The sequence below is a fragment of the Pterocles gutturalis genome, unplaced genomic scaffold, assembly GCF_000699245.1.
Source record: "Pterocles gutturalis isolate BGI_N339 unplaced genomic scaffold, ASM69924v1 scaffold12858, whole genome shotgun sequence".
NCBI classification, from domain to species: Eukaryota; Metazoa; Chordata; class Aves; order Pterocliformes; family Pteroclidae; genus Pterocles; species Pterocles gutturalis.
The window spans coordinates 6,116-26,567 of NW_010123278.1; the positions used below are offsets into that span (position 1 = coordinate 6,116).

General features: G+C 40.5%; 1 protein-coding gene across 1 annotated transcript; it reads right to left on the reverse strand.

The window, feature by feature from the left end:
* Window positions 1-1,115: 1,115 nt before the first annotated feature.
* LOC104459945 (regulating synaptic membrane exocytosis protein 1-like) lies at window positions 1,116-18,098 on the reverse strand. The gene is made up of 6 exons (XM_010077849.1): window positions 18,084-18,098; window positions 10,422-10,561; window positions 5,983-6,095; window positions 3,176-3,277; window positions 1,939-2,078; window positions 1,116-1,584 (listed from the first exon to the last, which is right to left on the reverse strand). Exons 2-6 carry the CDS (start codon window positions 10,508-10,510, stop codon window positions 1,366-1,368), a joined length of 663 nt encoding a protein of 220 aa, XP_010076151.1. The 5' UTR covers window positions 10,511-10,561; window positions 18,084-18,098; the 3' UTR covers window positions 1,116-1,365.
* Between the last annotated feature and the right edge of the window lie 2,354 nt (window positions 18,099-20,452).

Sequence of the window (20,452 nt, forward strand, 5' to 3'; positions counted from 1 at the left end):
GAACAGTTCCAAGTCATGCTGCTCTATTTGTGTGATCACAAAATTGAATGGCCTGTAAAAGGAGGGGAAACATATCGATGCACCTGCAGGAATCTGCAGTTGTTCACACATTTACAGAATATCACAAGGGATTTCAAGGCCAAGAAGAACTCAAATGAATAAAAAGCGAATTGAAATTTGACTTTTTTTTTTTTCTCCAAAAAGTAAGATATCCTGCGTTAAAAAATCAAGCCTTGTGCTTGCATCAGTCTAAAAGAAATGTAAACTAAAATTTGATAAAAACATTAGTAAGTGCAGAATATTTCAACTGGAATTTCCAGTGAAACACTGAACAACTCATAACATGCTCTATCCAGGGCAGACAGGTGCGTCTAAAGCGACACACATCAGAGAAGCCTGGGTACAGCTGAAAGTGTCATATGCTCAATCCATTCCTGGTCAACATTTTGGGAAGTCAAATATACATTTATACACAGAAACGTAAATATTTCCTCTCCATTTCTAGGAGGAAAACTGCATTACCAGTAACATATTCAATGTCAAAATTAACACTAAAGCTGCTTTATACCAGTCCCCAGCAGTAGTTGCAGAATTCTTCAAAATTCTTCCATGCAAAACATAAGAAACATAAAAGTTATTATATATAATGCAAACATATCTGCTTTTTACAAAGAAAAAGTGGCACTGTGATGATTACTTATTTTTAAGAATACAACCTTGATTGGTCATTTGTTCTGGGTTCCCACGTGAGAGACTTGGAAATACCAGAACTGAGAAACTATTTCAACCCACTGGGATCGTAACTGTGGCTGTAGAACACTTTAATGATGCTTACAGACATATGCTTCAGCCCTTTTTGGTTTGGTTTAGAAAAAGAAAGGAAGGGTCTCTGTTAGCGTTGTGAGGACTTCTACAAAATTAGCAGAATCACATGGCAAAAAACTAGTGGAAGTGACAATTACAGAAAAACTGTTGAAACACCAGGAAGGTAACACTGTTTGAGGGCTCTGTCAAAATGTGAAAAATACAACATTGTTAACAGAGTGAGAGCTTCCAGTTTGGCTCATCTTTGACTTAGGTTGAATCTAAAGGTCCCTCTCTCGCTCTCCTTTTTTTTTTTTTTTTTTTTTTTTTTTTTTTGGATCATTATAAGCATCGGTGATAGCCGCTAATAGATTGGCCATATGTGATATACCTTTGTTCTGTCAATTCAAGCCATCTCTCGACAAACAGACATACTTTTGGATAACTACTACAAGCAAAAAACAGAAGTGATTATCTCTCTCCATCAGTGTTTTTTGATCATGTGAATATCTGGTTCCAATTGTTATCCTGGGTGACGTTGTTGTTAGACAGCACCTGCTACTATGATCTAATGCAGGGAGGCCCAGTTGAACTTTCCAGAGATGACTGGGAAGCCCTGCGTGTCAGGGGAGTCAAGGTTGGATCCACTAGTGATGAAGGTGGAAATAATTTATACCAGCCTATTACTACACTGGACAGGTCCAGTTCCTCCAGAAGGATCTGAGCAACTCCCATGAAGCATTTGTGGTCCATTCGGCCGTAGTCTCCCCAAACAATTACCTGGAAGAACATAAAATACAGGTTCAGCATTGTCCCCAAACCTGTGCTTGTATGTTCACTCCTGCAGTTACATGTAGTGTAAGGAAAATGTTATTCTTAAGGGTGAATGATTGTTCCCTCTTGAAGGAAAACCTAATGGCAGGACAGGAGTGAGAGTCAACAAAAGAGAAATGTTTAATACAGCCAGACATTTTGCAGGTCTGAAACCACAAGCCACAGGGACCTGTTTGTGGGTATTTATAAAAATAAATGCTTAGTGAGTTGGAACGAGCTTATGCATATTGCTTAATCTTAAGTAAACATGCAAGTGCTTCTCCAAATGATAGCCTAAAATGGGATTAAGAAGCAACTGACCTGAAGGACTTTACCCTGTGGACTTTCATCAAAAACCAGTGTCTGTTGATACAAAGGATCAAGGGTCTTCCGTGCAATTCTTGTCTTTTTCTTAGCTATACATGCTCCATTTTCCAATAAATACACTTTGACATACGGAGCTGCAAACAGAACACCATGAATTTTATGTTTGGACTTAAAACCTTCTGCCCTGCGTATCTGAGCTGAAGGACAAATGTCTTAAAAGGAAGTTGAATAAAAAGAAAATGACACATACTATCTTCACTGTATAATCTGGATACAATTATATTCATAAAATAAATGACACAGACCATAAGAAATCAAATTGATTTTTATAAACTTTGAATGTAATGATCTAAGATGTTACTAACAATTTTGTTTCATGTCTGTCATTTTAAAAACACTTTCTTTTGCCAGGAATTAACTGTCACTGATAGCTACTCTGGTGTCTCCCTGTATGTTTAGGGGTCAAAGATATTTCAAAACAAAAGACTTTGGTGTTTTGTTGAAAGGAATATTTAAAACAAAGTCACTCAGCTAACAAAGACATTAATTGCTCTTTCATCTTCAGTTCCTAAGGCAGTTGTAAAGTATAATTTTGGCAAAATATTATCTAAAACAACCGTTCCAGGTTTATGGTAAGTAGTGGTTGTGGCAGTGATTATAAATCTCTTCTAATAAAGATTTCTATATATAAATATAACTTCAAAAACTGTCCTTGTAAAATGATACAGTATTAAATCTCATTCATTATGCCAGTTATTGATACTGGCACTAGCATAACCTGTTGTCTTCTTGAAGCACTGTTGTGTACAGAAGATCCTGGCACATGGGTCTGTTAAGCTGTTTGTTCAGAACACTTTTATCTGCCCTTCATTTCTTGTTTTGATGTGTAACAAACATAAAGGACTTCATCTACATCGACAAAGCCCCCCTGAGATGTATGACGTGCCTAAGATATGCAGAAATTCTTGTGCAAATGTTCCTTCCAGAACAGATGTTGAGTTGCTGAAAATCATTCTTTGAAAGGTGGAATGCAACTGGCAGATGCAAGGTGGTAGGAAGGGGACATTGGTAACAAGGATACAGCCACGCATGTGTTCCTTGTTGAAAAGAACACCAAACAAATGCAAATGTAGTGACAGCTAACCAGGAGCTCAAAAATCTCCAATCCCCAGTTCATCAGCATATTTCATACTCTTGTTTTCTGGTTTTGTTTTGGTTTTTTTTTCCTTACCTGGGGTAGATTTGGAGCCAGGTTTTTGTGTGAGGCCACGGGCTCTAATGACTTCTACTTCTAACTGGCCCTTTTTATCCACCATTCCAATCTGGATGTCACCTGAGAGGGAGAAGAAAGAAGCCCACAATTTAGAGACGCAGTATGGCCCGGGACATAGGGTATAAGAGTGAGAAACAGAAAGACTAGTTTGCAACCTGTCTGCTGCATTACTGTGCTTGTCACCTCTCCTCCTGATCCCTTCAATTCCTCCATGCTTAAACCTGGACTGAAAGATACATACTGAGGGATCCACGGAGGCAGGCAATTTATTGGAGGCAGGCAAATTTATAGCAACACTGTGGTATCACCATCACACCTTTAATTTTGCACTGGTGAATTATCTAGAGCCTTCCTGCCTAGGACTGCTGCCCCAGTGTGCCAGTCACTGACACGCGCTGCCCTGACGGTGGTCCCACAGTCAGAAAGCCTAAAACCCAAACTCATGTTCAGGAATTCCCTCACCTGGAAGTTTTGGCCTGCAAGCCTACAAAGGTTCCTTCTCTGATGTAGCAGGAAAGAGAACTGATGGTGGAGGCTAACTTTGAAACCTTCTGAAATGGCAGTTGCCTGACTGGATCCTCAGCGGACGGCAGAGACACCAACCAAACAAGGCAGAGTCATAGCACAGCTTCAGAGAATGATGCCCTCCCCTCCAGGAGCTCAAGAGGCATTTTCTCTGCAAAAGTCTCCAACCAGTAGAGAGGTGACAATTTTCCTGTTTTTATCAATATTCCAGACCCATTTTTGGTGTGAATAAAATGATGTGACATGTTAAAATAAGAAGCTGCTTTTGCTATTAAATAGTCAAACTTGTCTCCGGGCCTGAGTACTGACAAATGACAGTTCCTGCAGAAAAAGTAACCTGCTTAGTCCCAGATCAAGCACTGTTCTGATTTAGATCAATGAGATGCAAGGGAAGTCAACTATGGGCTGATGGTCAAAGCGTTAGACCTCTTATGGCTTCACATATCACGGAACCGGGTAGAAATCTAAGAGGCCACTTTTAGAATAAAAAATGCACAGTATGACATGGGCAGCTATGTGACGCCTGTGCCAATAAACGAACTATATGTGTATCTATGAAACACGAGAGTATATTTGACATGTAAACTCTGATTGTCTAAAAAACACTCCCACAAAAAGAAATGTAGAAATTGGGGTCCAGGTTGAGAAAGACAGTATTTTGAAATTAACTGGGCATGAGATTTGCACATGCTTGTCTAACAGTGTATTAAAGCAGTGTTTATGTCTGGGTACTTTAGGTATGACAGAACAGCAGGGAAGATTTTTTTTAATCAATCAAACTTTGCTTGAGCCAAACAGAGCTCTGTGTTGTGCTAAAAATAGTTCACAGGAAAATTCCAACAAGCCTTTTTAAGAGCACTTCTCCATATTGCACATCCAGAATAAAACATGCGACAGGGAACCAGAAGGGGGAGTGGTAATACAAACATTTTCACATTGTCACTAGTGAAAGAATACAACATAGAAAGTCTTCTGAAAATGTTAAAAAGCACAACTGACTGCTTTTTCTGGGGCCACAACATGAGCCTCTAGTAACTAATGTAGTTCTAAGAAGTGAAAATTAACATATTACTCAAATAATCTGTAGAAAAATATTTAGTCAGAAAACAAGATTAAAATAAAGAAATGGAAGACATCTAGACCCTTGTATTCATACCCATAGAGCCACTTCGATTTATGTTGGGCAAATCATCTCACAAATATATTCTCTTTCAAAATAATAAAAAAATATGTACTTAACAAGTATGGTGCTTATTAATGCATTAGCAGTAATTTAGAATAACACAGCAACCCTAACCTTAGGGGGCACTCAAAGCATTGTCAAGAAAGCTCCTCTCTCCTTCTGCTCATGAGTTGGGACGGGAACACTCTCTTCTGCAATTTTTCTTTCTGTTTCTCTCTCCTTTTTCAGAAGGGCTCAGTAGCCCTTCCTGAAGCTGATTCTCCCAAGACAGCTGTATCGAGGCATTGGCCATTTATAATTTCCAACAGGAGAAGTATGGTTAAAGTAGTGGAGCAAGGACTCCTCACTTAGCATCCTAAAGCATGTCAAAGAATTGATCATATATAAGCAAAAAAAAAAAACCAAAAAACCTTTCCAAAGTTACTTACACAGTACTGCGCTGTTACACACCTTATACACTTGCACCCTCCTCATAACCAAGATACAGCTAATGCTACTAGAGGGAAACCCTGGCTGGTTTGGAACGCAGAGATCACAGACAGCCCCAGGCAGCTGCTGTAGAAAGGGATTTTGTCTCTTTCATGCCAAATGCTGGCTTTATCGGCAGCTGATTATTGGGCATTGCAAATGTGGGCAGAAGTTTCACATTCTGGTGTTCCTTCAGGCTGAAATAAGCTTGGACAAGTGCAGAGTTTGGCCAGAAACTGCCTGTCACATCCAGAAAAATCTGTGGCAAGTAACTATAAACTCTGAACAGCTGAGATTTTGCAATGAGCAACAACTGGAGAAACCACAATAATTTCAAGCGGCAAGCAAAGTGCTACCCCTGTCTTCAAATTGCAAATGAGATCAGCCAACACTTCACAAACGGAGCAAATATTCTCACCCCGGTTTGGATGCTAGCATGCGAGGAATTGCAGTGACTGTGTACAGGACCTTCACGTTTACAGTGAAGGAAGCCGCTTTGTAAAAGTCTGTAAGTGCTGTAGTCTGGCAGTGTGTGCATTAGTTAATTGTCCTATTGTTCATTTAACAGAGGAGAACGTATTATTCTTACCCATGGCAGGAGTCGCTAGCGTTTGTCGGCCTACTAACTGTGCAGGTCCAAGTCCATCGAGGAAATCACTAAACTGACTGTCAGCACCCAGCCGTACTCCAGGAAATATTAAGCTGAAGCAAAATAAAAGCTGGTTAAGCATAAGAACAAGATTAATTTCTATTGCCACACAGTATTTACCTCAAAAGTACTACTTATAAAAGGCAAGCAGCTCAGGATGTGCAACCACAAATTGTTCTGCAGCATCAGGAATGAGCTGTCTCCCACAGACCCCAAAGAAGAGCAGTGAAATTCTGCACACAGACTCAAAGTTCTTGCTTAAGGAGCTCCCTGGAAGCAGGGAAGAGCCTGACAGATGAAAAAACTATGAGTGACCTTGTCTGAGAAAACATAAAAAGCCTCATGAAATTTCTAGCCTATCATTCTTCATCCCTGAATGCCTGATTTACCTTGTAATACTGTCCATACACACATCCAAACCCCAGCCACATCACTTAGAACAAACAGGGAGAACAGATGTATAGACTAAATTAACCTGATTGTTGCAGCTGTTTAATGAAGCAGTAAACTGGCAGGTAGTACTTGTGTTGATTAGAGCTAAACTTTATGCCACTCCCTAGCCAAAATATTCTGGTAGCCACATCTGGGTGAACACCACCCACCCTTTTCGGGACACAAACTGAACTGTAATACATCAGCACGGAATACATGTGCTTTTCCAAGCTGCTTTCTTGTATTCCAAAACCTCCGCTTTCTTTTTAATGGCTACACATTCTCCAAACAGTAACAAATGAAAAAAACATAAAAAACCAGAGAGAGAATGATCCATGGTGGGGAGACTGAGCTTTGCCTTCCTCACCACCATTACGAAGAACAGACCTTGCACCAAGTCTAGATAGCACCTTACCTGGCAGGCCATCTACCAGTCTGTAACTGCTTCTCCCTCAAAGGAAATTCCCTATTAGACTGGAGAAAATAACAACAAAACTCCCTAATAAAAACATCTAGTGGGAAAAGCTTTGCTTTCCACGTATCAGGGTTCACTCTGAACATTCTCTGCAAACCCCAGTTAGTTTGACGGAAAAAGTCCATTCCTCTCTTCAAGACTAACTGATCTTACTGTGCCTGCATAAATGTTTAGACTGACTGTAACTACAGCTGGCTACAAAATATCACCAGAGTGCTTTTCACTTGAAAACTCTGATTTACCAAAAAATAAGTTTTTCACAGAAGTTTAGTCTTAAATAATATTTAAGAAGGTTTCTTTAGACGGAGGAGGAAAAGAACCTCAAGGTCTCTAGTTCAGCCATGAGCCCACTAGCTACAACACTCACCTAACCTTGAGATGCAGGTTCAAGCCGCCCGCTGTGCCTGACAAGACACAAAATCTGCTTCTCTCCGCAGTGGCACTACCCATTCACTCTTGCCCCTGTTATGAAAAGTTCCTTGCTCATTTCTTTGCCCTTTTTCTCCAAAACAGCTGTTACATTTTCCTGTGGACTGACTAACATTGAAGTCTTCACCTTAGAGCCTTCTCACTTTTCAGATACCTCTAGCTATACAAATAATGAAGTGTGAATTACTTCATCCACCTTAACGTGCATTAATTCTAATTCATTAAACTCAGGTCACGGGTCGAGCAGAAGAACATAATGTAGTACCTGAGGTATGTACAGAATTCTCAGCTGAGCTATATATCTGATTATGAAATGCAGAATGAGGCATGATGCTGTCAGTAAACAATGTCATCCTGGAAGTAACGTCAGTATCATAATGTATACACACCAGGAAGGAAAAGTAGCCTGTGTAAACTCACACAAGCACTTCCTAATTGTCATCATAACTCACCTACAGTAATGTCAAGAGTGAACTGATGACAAAATACTGCTCAAGCAACCAAAGTTAAGCTCTCACTGATTTTGATGGAAAATCTCACAGGAGACAGGAAAAATCTAGCGAACAGCTTCACTATTCAAATGTAGGGGAAGTCTGAACATAAGGTGCTATCACAAACTGATTTGTGCTCACACTAGATAAAATATCTGAAGTTAAAGGTGACACTTTGACAACAAAGAACCTGTGGATGCCCCATCCCTGGAGGGGTTCAAGGCCAGGCTGGATGAGGCTTTGAGCAGCCTGGGCTGGTGGGAGGTGTCCCTGCCCATGGCAGGGGGGTTGGAACTTGATGATCTTTAAAGGTCCCTTCCAACTCAAACCATTCTATGATTCTATGATTTCTAACATTCAAAAAAAGGCCCAGAAGAAAGAGGGAGAGAGGGAGAGGATTTTAGGATCAGCTGGCACAGTACATGTACCCCTGATTATGTGATGCAGTCACGCAACTTCCAACCACCTTGTAGTTGTGTCTGACTCACGTTATAAAAACTGGGCAGTGATGCACATAGGGCAAGTGATTATACAGCAGAAAGTCCTCTTAAATGGTCCTCTTTCTTACAAGAACCTCTGCATTTAACATTCTTCGTTCACTGTGAACTAACCCAGAGCTGCTGTAAACTAACGTTCTATCAAACTCAAGTAAACTCTATCAAACCAAACGTCTGGGACAGAAACATAGGAAAAGTTATCGAGTTGGTGCCAGAAATATGGTTAGGAAAAGCAGGACAAATGTGGTCAAATGTGAAGAAATCTATTGTAAGAGAGAGCTGAGAGAGGTAAAGAGAATTGTCAGAGGCAGAACTGGCGCTGGTGCAGCAAGAGATGGGGAGCAGGCACAGGAGCTAAGGAGGCAGAAACAAGACATAAGATGCAGATAGTGTGACTACCAGCTCACTTCACTTTGAAGATCGACTTACTTCTAAAGGATAATTTTCAATATGCACACCCAGCCTGCTATACACCCCAATAAGAAGCAAGCACCCCGTTTACTTCCCAGGTTTGCTCTCTTCACTGCCTTGCTCAGAGACTGGTTCTCAAGTCAAAAATTTAAGGCTTTACCTTGCACTTTCTCTCCTCCAGATGCTTGCTGTGACCTCCAGATCCAGACCCTGGCCACCCAGCCTTCCCAAATCTGTTTACACACTCTGACGGTGGAGTGTAGGACTAGGCTGTTCCCCTGAAAAGGTCCCTGCTGTCAGTGCTGGACTCTCACCTCTCCCATACTGCTAACCAGGGAAACAGGCTCCCTGAGCTCCTCCTTAGCAGGATCCAGTTTATTGGGCCCTTCGTCACCATGGTGAGTGAAGGGTCCCTTAAACTGACACTCCAGCCTAGAGAGAGGATGGCAGGATGAAGTGCTGAAGGGTAAAGATAATGCCTTATCATAGGATCATACTGGAAAAAATATTCATGATGGAGTCTTTTTTTTGTACATGACTCCTGCAATTCTTAGCATAATCATGGAATCATAGAATGGTTTGTGTTGGAAGGGACCTTTAAAGATCTAGTTCCAACCCCCCTGCATGGACAGGGACATCTTCCACTAGATCAGGTCACTCAAATCCTCATCCAACACTTCCAGTGATGGGGCATCCACAACTTCTCTGGGCAACCTGTTCCAGTGTCTCATCACCCTCATTACAGAAAAAAATGGAAAGTGGTGAGATCATTTGATGATGGAGGAACTGCACCTTTACACAGCTCCTTGGCACCACCATGGCTACCCCAGGTCTGCATGCCTCGTATAACATACACTAGTAATTGCAGTAACGTGGTAAGCATATAAAAAGATGAAGCCAAAGAAGTCCCAGTCTCTCATTTTTTTCTGGTCTATAAGGTGGATTTGCCTAGCCCTGGTTTCCACTTTTGTGGCTAGGCATCTTCTAAGAATTCCGAAATGACCACAGTGCCCTGACACATGAGTTCAAGTCCCACTGAGAGCTGTGAGGGACCTGGAGTATTCATGCGCACTTTTGTGTCAAACCTGCCTTTGTTCTCCTTTCCTACACAGCGAGTCATTCAGCCCTGAATGAAGACAGCTGCCCCATTCCCCACAGTTTTCTGCCTCATTTCAGCTGATGGGGCAGCTGGACTCTGGGTTTACAATTCTCAGTAAGAGACCTGGACCAACTCCAAACTAAACTTTCTTTGTATACAGTATTACTGAACAGAGTTTCATATCACATGGATTTACAGACAACATCTGAGGTTTAACTCTGAGTTAGTCCAAACATAAAGAAAAAAATACCCCTATGTTTTGCTTTGAATAATGTGGTTTGAATTAGTTGTCTTTTGATGAACAAAATGCCTCACTGGATGACAGGGAAAATGTGAATCCCTAAGAAGTTCTCTGCCAATTTCAAATTTCAAGGAATTTACATTAAATACCTAAAACAGTTCATTTTTGCAAATGTTTCAAGAGGAAGAATCTGTACACAGTGCTATCCCCTTCAGACAGAGCTGGGACCTCTGTTAACATTACAAGTTTTCTTACACAGCCAAGAAACTTCTCCTACATTACTGATGTTTCTAATGCCACTTACTTGCCCTCAGAGCTATAACTATTTATGCTGCCATCAGTGGATTCTCGACTTGGCTGTCGAACCATACGACTTCTCATCTCTGCTGCCATTCCTGTCTCTGTGCTTCTCTGTATCGTGCTCTTTAGTTTCTTGTTGCCGGCCTCTGAAAGCAGAGAAAAAGAAGAGATAGTTAGAATAACAACTTAGAGCAAAGCCTTTCCTTGCAGTTTCACCCCAACAACAGTGATCTGACCTGAACATTATTATTCAATAATCAGTTGCAAACTGTCGATGACTTCTCTTTACAAGGACTGCAGGCTAGGCCAGACTTTTTGAAATTAGGTGTTTTTTTAATAACCTTTATACAGTTAGGATGTAGACAGGATGGCTGCGATAGTGTCTGCTAACCATACACTCGGTAAGGTGTCTCTAGCCACCCTGTTAGTTAGGTTGGGTAATTACAAAAGAAGTTACAACTCTCACAGGAAAAAAGAGGGAAAAAAAACCTCTTCATGCATTCAACAGAAAAATGTTAAGTACTAAAATACTTATTATAAGAAATATAATAATGTGCTTTGACCCAGCAAAATCTTACTTTTCACCACAGAAATTCTTCAAAGTAAACAATGAGTTACATAACTTCTGATCTCAGCACTGCCTAAGTGGAATTAACTCTTTAGAGAATCCATGTGGAAGATGAAGGACTTCACAGAGTCTAGGCTTGCAACTGAACACTAGAGAGTAATAGAAATCTTGCGAAATTGTTTAAAGACTTGATCCATTTGGAAAAGCTTCCATCACACATTCTTTAAAATGCAATTTGAGTTCCACCTGGAAGGTTTAACGTCACCCTTGAGCAAGGACAGCTTCCAGTGCTTTACCGGGGTGCTTATGGGCTCCAGGTGCAATGGCCGACCTACAATGAATTCTGCTGTCACATGGCAGAAATTATGTTTCTAAATGATGACGCTTGGTTCCAAAGTCCTTTAACTGAAATACTTCCACCAAAGTCTCTGTGTGATGTAACAGAGTGTGTTGACTTTAAACTCAGTGTCCCGTTCATTTTCATTTAGTTCAGCCTGTCACTCAATGGGTAACACTACTTTCTCTCAGGAAGTAGTAGATTTTACAAAGTTTCATGTAAATGCACGCAAAAAACATTCTCCTGCATTTTGCCCTTCATTTAAGTACTCCTCCATTTGCTCCCTGTGAAGTCTCTGCTTCCTTTTCGCAGTCTGCTCAGGGGAGCATCTGTAAAAAGAAATGTTTCTTCCACCTCCACCTGCTATGGAGACCAAATTGCTCTGAACATTTTTTCACCTTCCTGTTTCATGGGGACATGGTTGATGTTTGAAGCTGTCATATCTTGACCTCTCTTCACATAAAAGCTCTGGATTTGGTATCCCCTGCAGAGCCTGTCCGTTGCTCAGGGTGGAGAATAGCTGGCCCTGGCTCTTTGGGTCTGCAGAGCTGGGGGAGAGCAGGGAGAAACCACACAGGAGAGAGCAGCTCCCTCTCTCCCGGGGTTAGCACAGTAACCTCTCTGGAGCTAGCAGACAGGCAGAAAACATGGCCAAAGAAAAAAAAAAAAAAAGGGAAATAATTAATATACTGGGCTAAGAAGAGACAGCCCCACAGCAAAAGGGGCTGTGGTTTTCCTTTTAAGCCTTCTGGACCCGCGGCCACCCAGGAGCACAGAAACACATGCCTCCGAGTGGAAGAAATCAGCTACTTCCCGAGGTCCTTTACGCCCTTCTGAGGCCAACAGCTCTGAGGTTTTGAGGCCACTGCACCTCATCCAAACTCCTGGTCCTTGGTCAGCTGAAAGCACATTACTCAGTGCTGCGAAACGTGAGGCAGAGGAGGCTGGACAAGGCGCCCAGGCAGAGCAGGCTCCTCTCCGACGCAGTGCAGGTGGCTGCAGAAGGTATTTGCTGGAACTTCAGTGACTCCATAGGCAGAAAATCAAACGCCACACTTTGGACCCAAGCTTTATCTTTAAAGATAGATGGTGTGTGCAGCATATCAACACTGAAAGGTAAGCTGAGCACCAAAAGTGAATCAAAAGGCGGCCTAGGAAGGATAACCCACATGCAGACCCTACACCAAAGCAGGATTCTCACATGTTCAGCAGCTATGCATTTGTCACCATGTTGTTCTGTGCCTCTCTCTCGCTGGTGCTTGAGGGTGCCTCTATTTCCATCTGATCCCACAAAGTGGGTGAGGTTAGGTAGTTCACCCCCTGCCTTTTTTTCTGGAGCAAGCCCCATCAGCCAGCATGCCTGGAAGGACATAACATGGTAGAGCATGTGATGTGGGCAGCTGAACAGGGTTGCCTGGGAGTATTCTCAGCTCAGGACATGGGATTGATGAGACACTGATGGCAGCTGCAAGATCACCATGACCTTGGTACAACTTGGGAAAGAGACAACATGGTGGGTGCTGAAACTTAGGGATTGGAGCCAGGCTGTTGGGAAAGCATAATGAAGAACATATTCATAGAAATAATGACTGTAAAAAATATCCGTTCACTAAATTACAGAAATAAATATTTTAGCTTTGAGGCACAGCAGAGACTGAAAATAGCAAGTGGTTTGTTTTGAAAGAGTAATTTTACATGACCGTGGATAACATCCATGTTACTGCTTGAATATACTTCTTTGCACCACACGTTTTAAATACACAGACCACGAAGCACGAATCCTTGGGCACGGCTATAAGCAAGTCCACAATCTTATCTCGCTGTGCTGCAAATACCAGATTGTCTTTTTCCAAATACTTTTCAAGCCACTGCTCTCTGTCTTACTGTGTTGGATTCCACTTCTTTTTTTTCTTATCAATACTTTGTTTTCAAGTTGAAGATTAAAAAAAATTCTTTTGCCTCTTCTTGGAACTGCTACTAATATCCACAACGCTTCCTGGGAAAACTACACAGCCCTTCTGCATATTTCATTTTATAACCTCAGTCTTAATATTCTGCAGTAAAATCATAAATACAACATAAAAGTAACCCAAGACAGAATGGTAAAACACATCTAGAGTTTTATGGCATAAAGGGCATTGCTTTTGCCCGTGACTGAACACCGAAACACAGGCTGCACAGGTTTTGGAAGTTTTAACCTTGGTCAGTTATGCATATCGTATTTTTTTTTTCATCCACTTATAACACAAAAAGTAATGAGAACCGTTTATCTCATTGGTGCACTCCTGTAAACTTCTCAGCAAAACTCTGTTCTGCAAGGGAAGGAGGTGGTGAATACAGCTGAGCTGGGAATTGCTGTTATTTCTAAACGTACCCCAGTAATGGGAAGTCACTCTGGAGTACAACTTCCTGTCCTGCCTGGACTGCATAATGAAATACGGGATCTGAACAACTACTAGTGTTACTCCTGCCTTTGATAATTTTTTCTCAACTTTCATTTTCATCTTGTATTACTTTTAATCTAGCAGTTCTGCATATATCTTGGAACACTGTCTTTATATAAACAGTGTAAGTTCATAAAATATTTAAGTTCAATATCTATGCTATGACATATTGAGAAGATTTTCTACTCTTGTCTGGATATTTATTGGAGAACGCTTGCTCCTGCTCCTGATTTTTATTAGTTTGATACGTACAACTACATTTTATAATGTTACAGTTATTTGCCTGCACCGTGTAAATGACACTACATTAATTGTGCAGACTGAAGATGAACTGTCTCTATACTGAATATCATTCAGGGGTGAAAACTACTCCAAAATGGTCTGTATGCTTCTGTATGCTATGTCGATCGTGTAAGGCTTTCTCTGCGCAGAAATGCAGATGGATGTGCACAAACTGCAGGTAAACACATAGTTTAGCAGGTACAAGCTAGAGAAAAACTGTTACAGAGCAACTGTGATGAACATTTTTTGCAGATTTAATAACTGATGCAAAAGGATCATAAAGCAGCCACCTGAAGCTACAAAACATACACAGCTTATAAGCATTTTGCAATTCATCAACAGCCTTGTTGTAGCACACTGACGAGTGTGTGCAATGCGCTGTTTCAGCCTACCTATTATAAATATACTCTATAACGATTCCTTTTTGATCTGACAAGAAACTGATTCCTGATTTTGGTTTTCTCAGACAGAAGTAAATTAATGGAGATCCTGACCTAAGTAATGATGGAAAGCAAAAAGCAAGCTTGTGAGTGTGTGTACTGTCTTACATTTGCACCAAATATCAATGCAATTGATATGTCTCCAGCTTCTGTACCTCCTAATCCCTTTCAGACATAGCAGCTAGGAGAAAAACGTTATTGACAAGAGAATTATATTAGCGAGAAAGCGTCAGTGACAGTATCTATAGATTTAAGGTGGCCTGCTAGAGATACCTCAAGGCTAGCTTTGCATTTCTAAAGGTATTCGAATCAAAGAGGACAATGCCAGGACAAACAGCCCAAAATGACTTGCATCCATGACTGCCCTTAGCAAAGGCATGACTGCACCTGGCATCACCACTGGCCTGGCTTTTCCTCTGGGCCCCATGTGCTGCCTGGAGGCAATGACTCTGTTTTGGTCTTGTTTCAGTAAAGTAAGTCTGAAATAAGGGGAGGGGCTGCACCACAACCTGCTGGAGTAAAGCTTTTATCCTGTGATGCCAAGGTGTGTATTACACGGGGAGGGGGGGGACGAGGCCAGGGGACATACAAGAATATGCAAGGACACAAGCTTGGTGACTTAGTCAATAGGACAGTGTTAGAGACCTCTGTAGGGCAGAAGACAATCTTGTCATGGTCTTCTATGTACTACCTATAGGGAGAGGTGCCTTGAGTGAGCATTGCCCAGAATCATACCTGAGGGAAACTAGGCGATCAGCACCAAAAAAACCCAGCAAATTCCCACACGTGCAGCACCTGCGTACGTGGCATGGAAACTTCGTGACTGGTTCAAAAGAATGGTCCAGAGAACAAAGCATACACCATTGCTAAATCCACTAACGAAAGGGAGAATAAGAAGGGCACTAATATGCAATGTCATCGCATGACTCAAGAGCAAATTATTCATGGTATCAAGCATGAGCATGCATCCAAAGCAAGCCTAAAAGGTCTACAGCTCACTGACTGTGTGAGACACCAAGATTATGCCAGCTGGAATAGTAAGGGTCACCCTCTACTCAAAGAACTATAAAAAGAAAAGCCACGTGGCATATTTCCTTGTGGTCCTTTCTCATGTGTTACTGTTTTTACAACCTGAAATTTGGCTGCTTGGAGACTGGCTGAGCTACAAGTTCTGCAGCATCCCACTCACTCTGCGTGTAGCACTTCCAAACAACAAGAAAATACATTACACAGGAATTGACAAAGTGCCCCTTGGTTTATAGTTCTAAAACAGAGAAAGAAAAGAAGAAATAATTCAAACAGCGTTTGTTCTATCACATGTGTACATCTCTCAGATGAACTCAGCATCAGATTGATCTCAAAGACTGAAAGTGCTATGCACAGAAGATAAATAGTAAAAAATCCTACATTTAAATACAATTTTTTCCTAAACTTTATATCCTGCAATGCTCCATTATATTTTCTATTCTGTGTATTCTGCTACACTGTCCTGAATATATAATACTGTTTATAAAAAGACATCTGAAACATTGCAGTAATAGTCTTTTAAGTGTTTCCTCCAACTACCACACAATATATTCAAAGACAGCAGAAAGGTCTTTATATTCTGCGGTGTTAGATCCTGAGGCTTAAAATCAAAATATAAAAGATCATGTACTTTTTCCTATTTCTATATATTAAAACAAATCCACAAACAACATTAATGCTATTGTAAATATCAAAACTTTCTACAAATATTATTCAGCTCTTCAGCTGGGATTATTTATCAAGATGTATTTTTTTCTCAGGCGTTTGGAAAAAACTGAATCTCATAGCTGTATTTATAAACTCACATATTCTGCTGGCAAACCAATTTAATTCCCAATAAATATTTTCAGACAATACAAAACAGATTAGTCCATCAATATACATCGTATATTTTTCTTACATATTTAGAGACAAAGGAACAAAAAGCACCAATCCTAACAAAAGGAGACTTTACTGAAATGCTGTTAATGGTTATACTAAAGATTTGATGGCATTTTAGCCAGTGCACTGCAGAACATCAGCTTCTGCCTGTGTTATTCATTGAAAAGAAAACTTGCAAACTCTGACTCTTAACCATTTGCATTTAGATTTGTTGCATGAAACACTCTCTATAAACATATGAAATCATGGCATCTCAATTACCTTGTTCACATATATGCAAAGAGCTACACCAAAGCAGAATACGTAAATTAAACTGGTGGTAGGCATACATGCCTGGTTCTTCAACTCAAAGCTTGTTTCAGTGCAATTCAATTAGTCATAAAGTCATGTTTTGAACAAATTATTTACTGTATAAACAGTTCATAAAATTTCAAGCACTCACTCTTGGCTTTGTCAGACTGGAGGACAGAGCAAGGCAGAACGAAATAAGAAGCTCAGAAGAGCTGTTTGCACTCAGCAGCAATGTTTTTACAGCAAAACACAGTGTTACATGACAGTGTTGTTTATTACCAGCCAGCCCTTAGAAGAGAACTGACATATGGTATAGAGAGAACATTTGTCCACTGAAAGGGTGCTGGGACACAGCGGTCAGCTAACGCAGGAGGGGAAAACCAAACTGTAATGCAGAAGAAAGTAGAAGAGATTCTTCAGATAAACTAAACCAACATTTTAGCTTTGTAAGAATTTCAACATATTTAAGTAACTGCATTGTCTTTTTTTGGTTTTAGACAGCCATTACGATTTTAGCAAATTTGAGACTGTTTTAAATAAGTCTTCATAATTACAAATACTTCAGTATTTATTATTCAAACAATGAAGTGACAGTATGATTGCTTAAAGACAATGATTTACAAGATGATATCACCAATAAGACAATTTATAAGACATCACTAAGAAAAAAACTTACTATTGCTACACGTGCTCAAAAAATTTCCTGAGAATTATGTGATGTACATAATGGCAACCCAAAGCCCAATTTTTTTTTACAATTTCCATAAAAACTGTAAATTGAAACACTGTTAAAACCACTGGTGTGAAAGCATCTTCTAGGAAAAAGATGTTACACGTCTTTTTGTACAGTTGAAAAGTTTCTGAATAATAATTTAACAGCACAGCATACTAATCAGGAGACATCGCAGCCTGAGAAACAGACCTCTCGCTTTTCTCCCAGTTAGCATCCTGTTAATTGATCTGAATATTTTATACCTTTTCTGTGGGTTTATTTGTTTGGACTGCAACTTTCAAGCCCTTCAAGTTTTACCTTACCACTAGCAGCACCTCCAGGTGGATATGACATTTCCCTTTAAAACTGTTCCTAACTTGCCTTTAGAGATAATTTCTAGTTTATCAGATCAAAGGTGTACCACACTGACACAGGTTCTTCCTTCGTGACTGTAGCATTGCAAAGTTAGAACCCCAGACTAACACACACTGCTAAATCAGACTAATACATAGGCTCATCACAGGAACACACAGAAAATACAGGCTTACCTCTGCTTTAAGCAAAATTAAACATCGGCTACAATACAATCCATAGCAAGCAGCCAGCACCTCAAACAACTTCACCTTTGTTTAAATATCTTGTGCTGTTTCTGGGTAGAATAAATCTCTGGGGTCCTGGCGTTGCCTCTCCCTCCTTCTCCTGTAAGCACTTGGCACCACAGCACTGCGAGGAATTATCAAGTTGCTTCACTCCCAAGTTCCTTTTACAACTGTGATTACATTACAGGGCCTTGCAGTGAAAAGAGCACTGCGCTACCTGTCAGCTAGCACTTCATAATATATAGCCAAAAGGTTAAAAAATGCAGTCAGCAGTGTATTTTCTAGGGATGTGCAAGTACAGAAGAGCACAAAATATTCTTGGCAACCTTGGCTGATGCATTTTTTTTTAACACTGCTCTTCAGAACTGGATGAGGAGAGTCAGATAAACCCAGAAACACATTTCTCTATCCTGGTGATTTTCACTCCTTCTGCATGAGTTTTTGTACAAAACCACCTGAAAGATTGCAAAGCTGAGAAAGCATCAAATTAGCATTAAATACACTGCAGAATGATGTTAGTGCTATTACTGTCTTAGAGGGACCTGAACATGCCAGAGTTAAAGTTTCACTGCCTTCTCAATGCCCGCGTGCATTTTGAGAACAGAACGTCATCGCTGAATTACTCCTTTCATCTCTAAACTTCATTTTGAGGAAACAAGACTTTGCCATATGGTTGTTTCCATATCAAATTTTTCGTTTTTTTTTTTTTTTTTTCTGATACTCTCTTCCAAAAAACGTAATATGCCATCCTCTTGCAATTGGTCAAGATTCAATTAATTTAACACACACCTATCAACTTGGCATTCAGGCATTGTAGGGACTGATGTGCTTTCTCTCCCTCTCTTTTACAAAGAAAGGAGGTACCCAACCTAATGTACAGAGTGAATTTTGATATCAGGTTGATTAAAGATAGAAAGGAGAAAGGAAATGACTCAGCATTTCTCAAGCAAAAAAGAATAAAACTATTTGAAAAAGAATTATAATGGGAAAAAATTAAAAACATGCATGCAGTAAATTTCTCTCCAGGGGATTTTCAAGTTATGGTGAAGTTCTGATTGTTTCAAGTATCGTAAAATGATTAATGAGAAAAACACCACAAATTACATTGTGCATTTCAGCCAATAAACATATAACAAGACTTATGACTGCAAATAGTGTACAGGTGACTAACAAATTCAAATTCCCCGTAGTAAGGACACTGTATTTCTCATGTCACATCTGTGCAGAAATGTCCACCGGTTTTCATTGCATAGCCACAGATTTCCTACATCTTGCAACAGTTAACTAATTTCTATTTTCTTGCTCTCCAGGACACATTTGGGAATGATGTTCAGAACACCACAGAGAGGGGGGCTTACCACCTTTGTGAATACATAGTTTGCATAGTCTGCAAGTTTCTCACGATGCATGTTAAAAATTAAAGAAGCAAAATACTATTAAATGGAAAGATTTCTCTTCCAAAGATCAGTACAATGCTGTGGTAGGAATGAAATCCTGATGCTGATAGCTGCTAACGTGTGCTTGCCACCCTCCCAAGACATGCCTTCAGCACATGCAAGGCAAAGGGTCTGAGACCAGGCTGCCTTGTTGAGCAGTTTTACACAGAGCACTGCACTTCAGTCAAGTGTACACAAGTTCCCTTCCACTCAGGCTCTTGCTCAGGGAAACTCACAGAGGCTTAAAGTTTAAATAAAAAGCCCACAGAGGGAAGGGTAGGCTCCCAGAAAGCCCCACTTTGGTCACAGCTTTTCCTCCTTTATGCTCCTTCTCCTAGTCCCAGGAAAAATAATTTCTCATGTTTCTCATTTATATGACCAAAACCACTTTCCAGGATTACAACTATTTGACCTGCTCTTCTGGATCTGTAACAAAAAGCCTGGCTTGTTCCTCCATCACTGCAGGAAAAGCAAATTTGAGCTCCTCTGCCTCCTGAAATATTAGCCTTGGACTATCTACAAAATATTTTTTTTCTGGGAAGCCTCCAAAGTACTGCACCTTAAAACAAACTTTCATTTAAACTGTCTGCATTCCTAAACACAAATTCGTGTGTTGCTTTTGCAGCCTTGTTGGCACTGCTGTACCTTGTATCACCATTGGTGATCCCACTGAAGTTTCAGCTACAGTAGAAGGCAGCTGTGCTCTCCTTGAGCCAAAGCACCTATGTGAAGGGTTACTCTGCTTTTGAATTTCTTTTGCATTACTTCTGAATGCAGTTTTGTGTCGTGATGCCATAAGGACCCACCCCCTCACATCTGAGGACAGCCCAGGTAACAGCTGCCAGAAGAGAGGCTTAAAAACTCTTTTCAATCAGCTTTTTATCTATAGTAGCAGTTAAGACAGGTAAGTAGTGAGAGAGACAGTCGCTGAATGTTTCCATTTTAAAACAGTTGTTTGTGGCACTGCGTTCAAACTGGTTTGCATCAGTTACAGCAGTCAGACCGCAAAAAATACCTA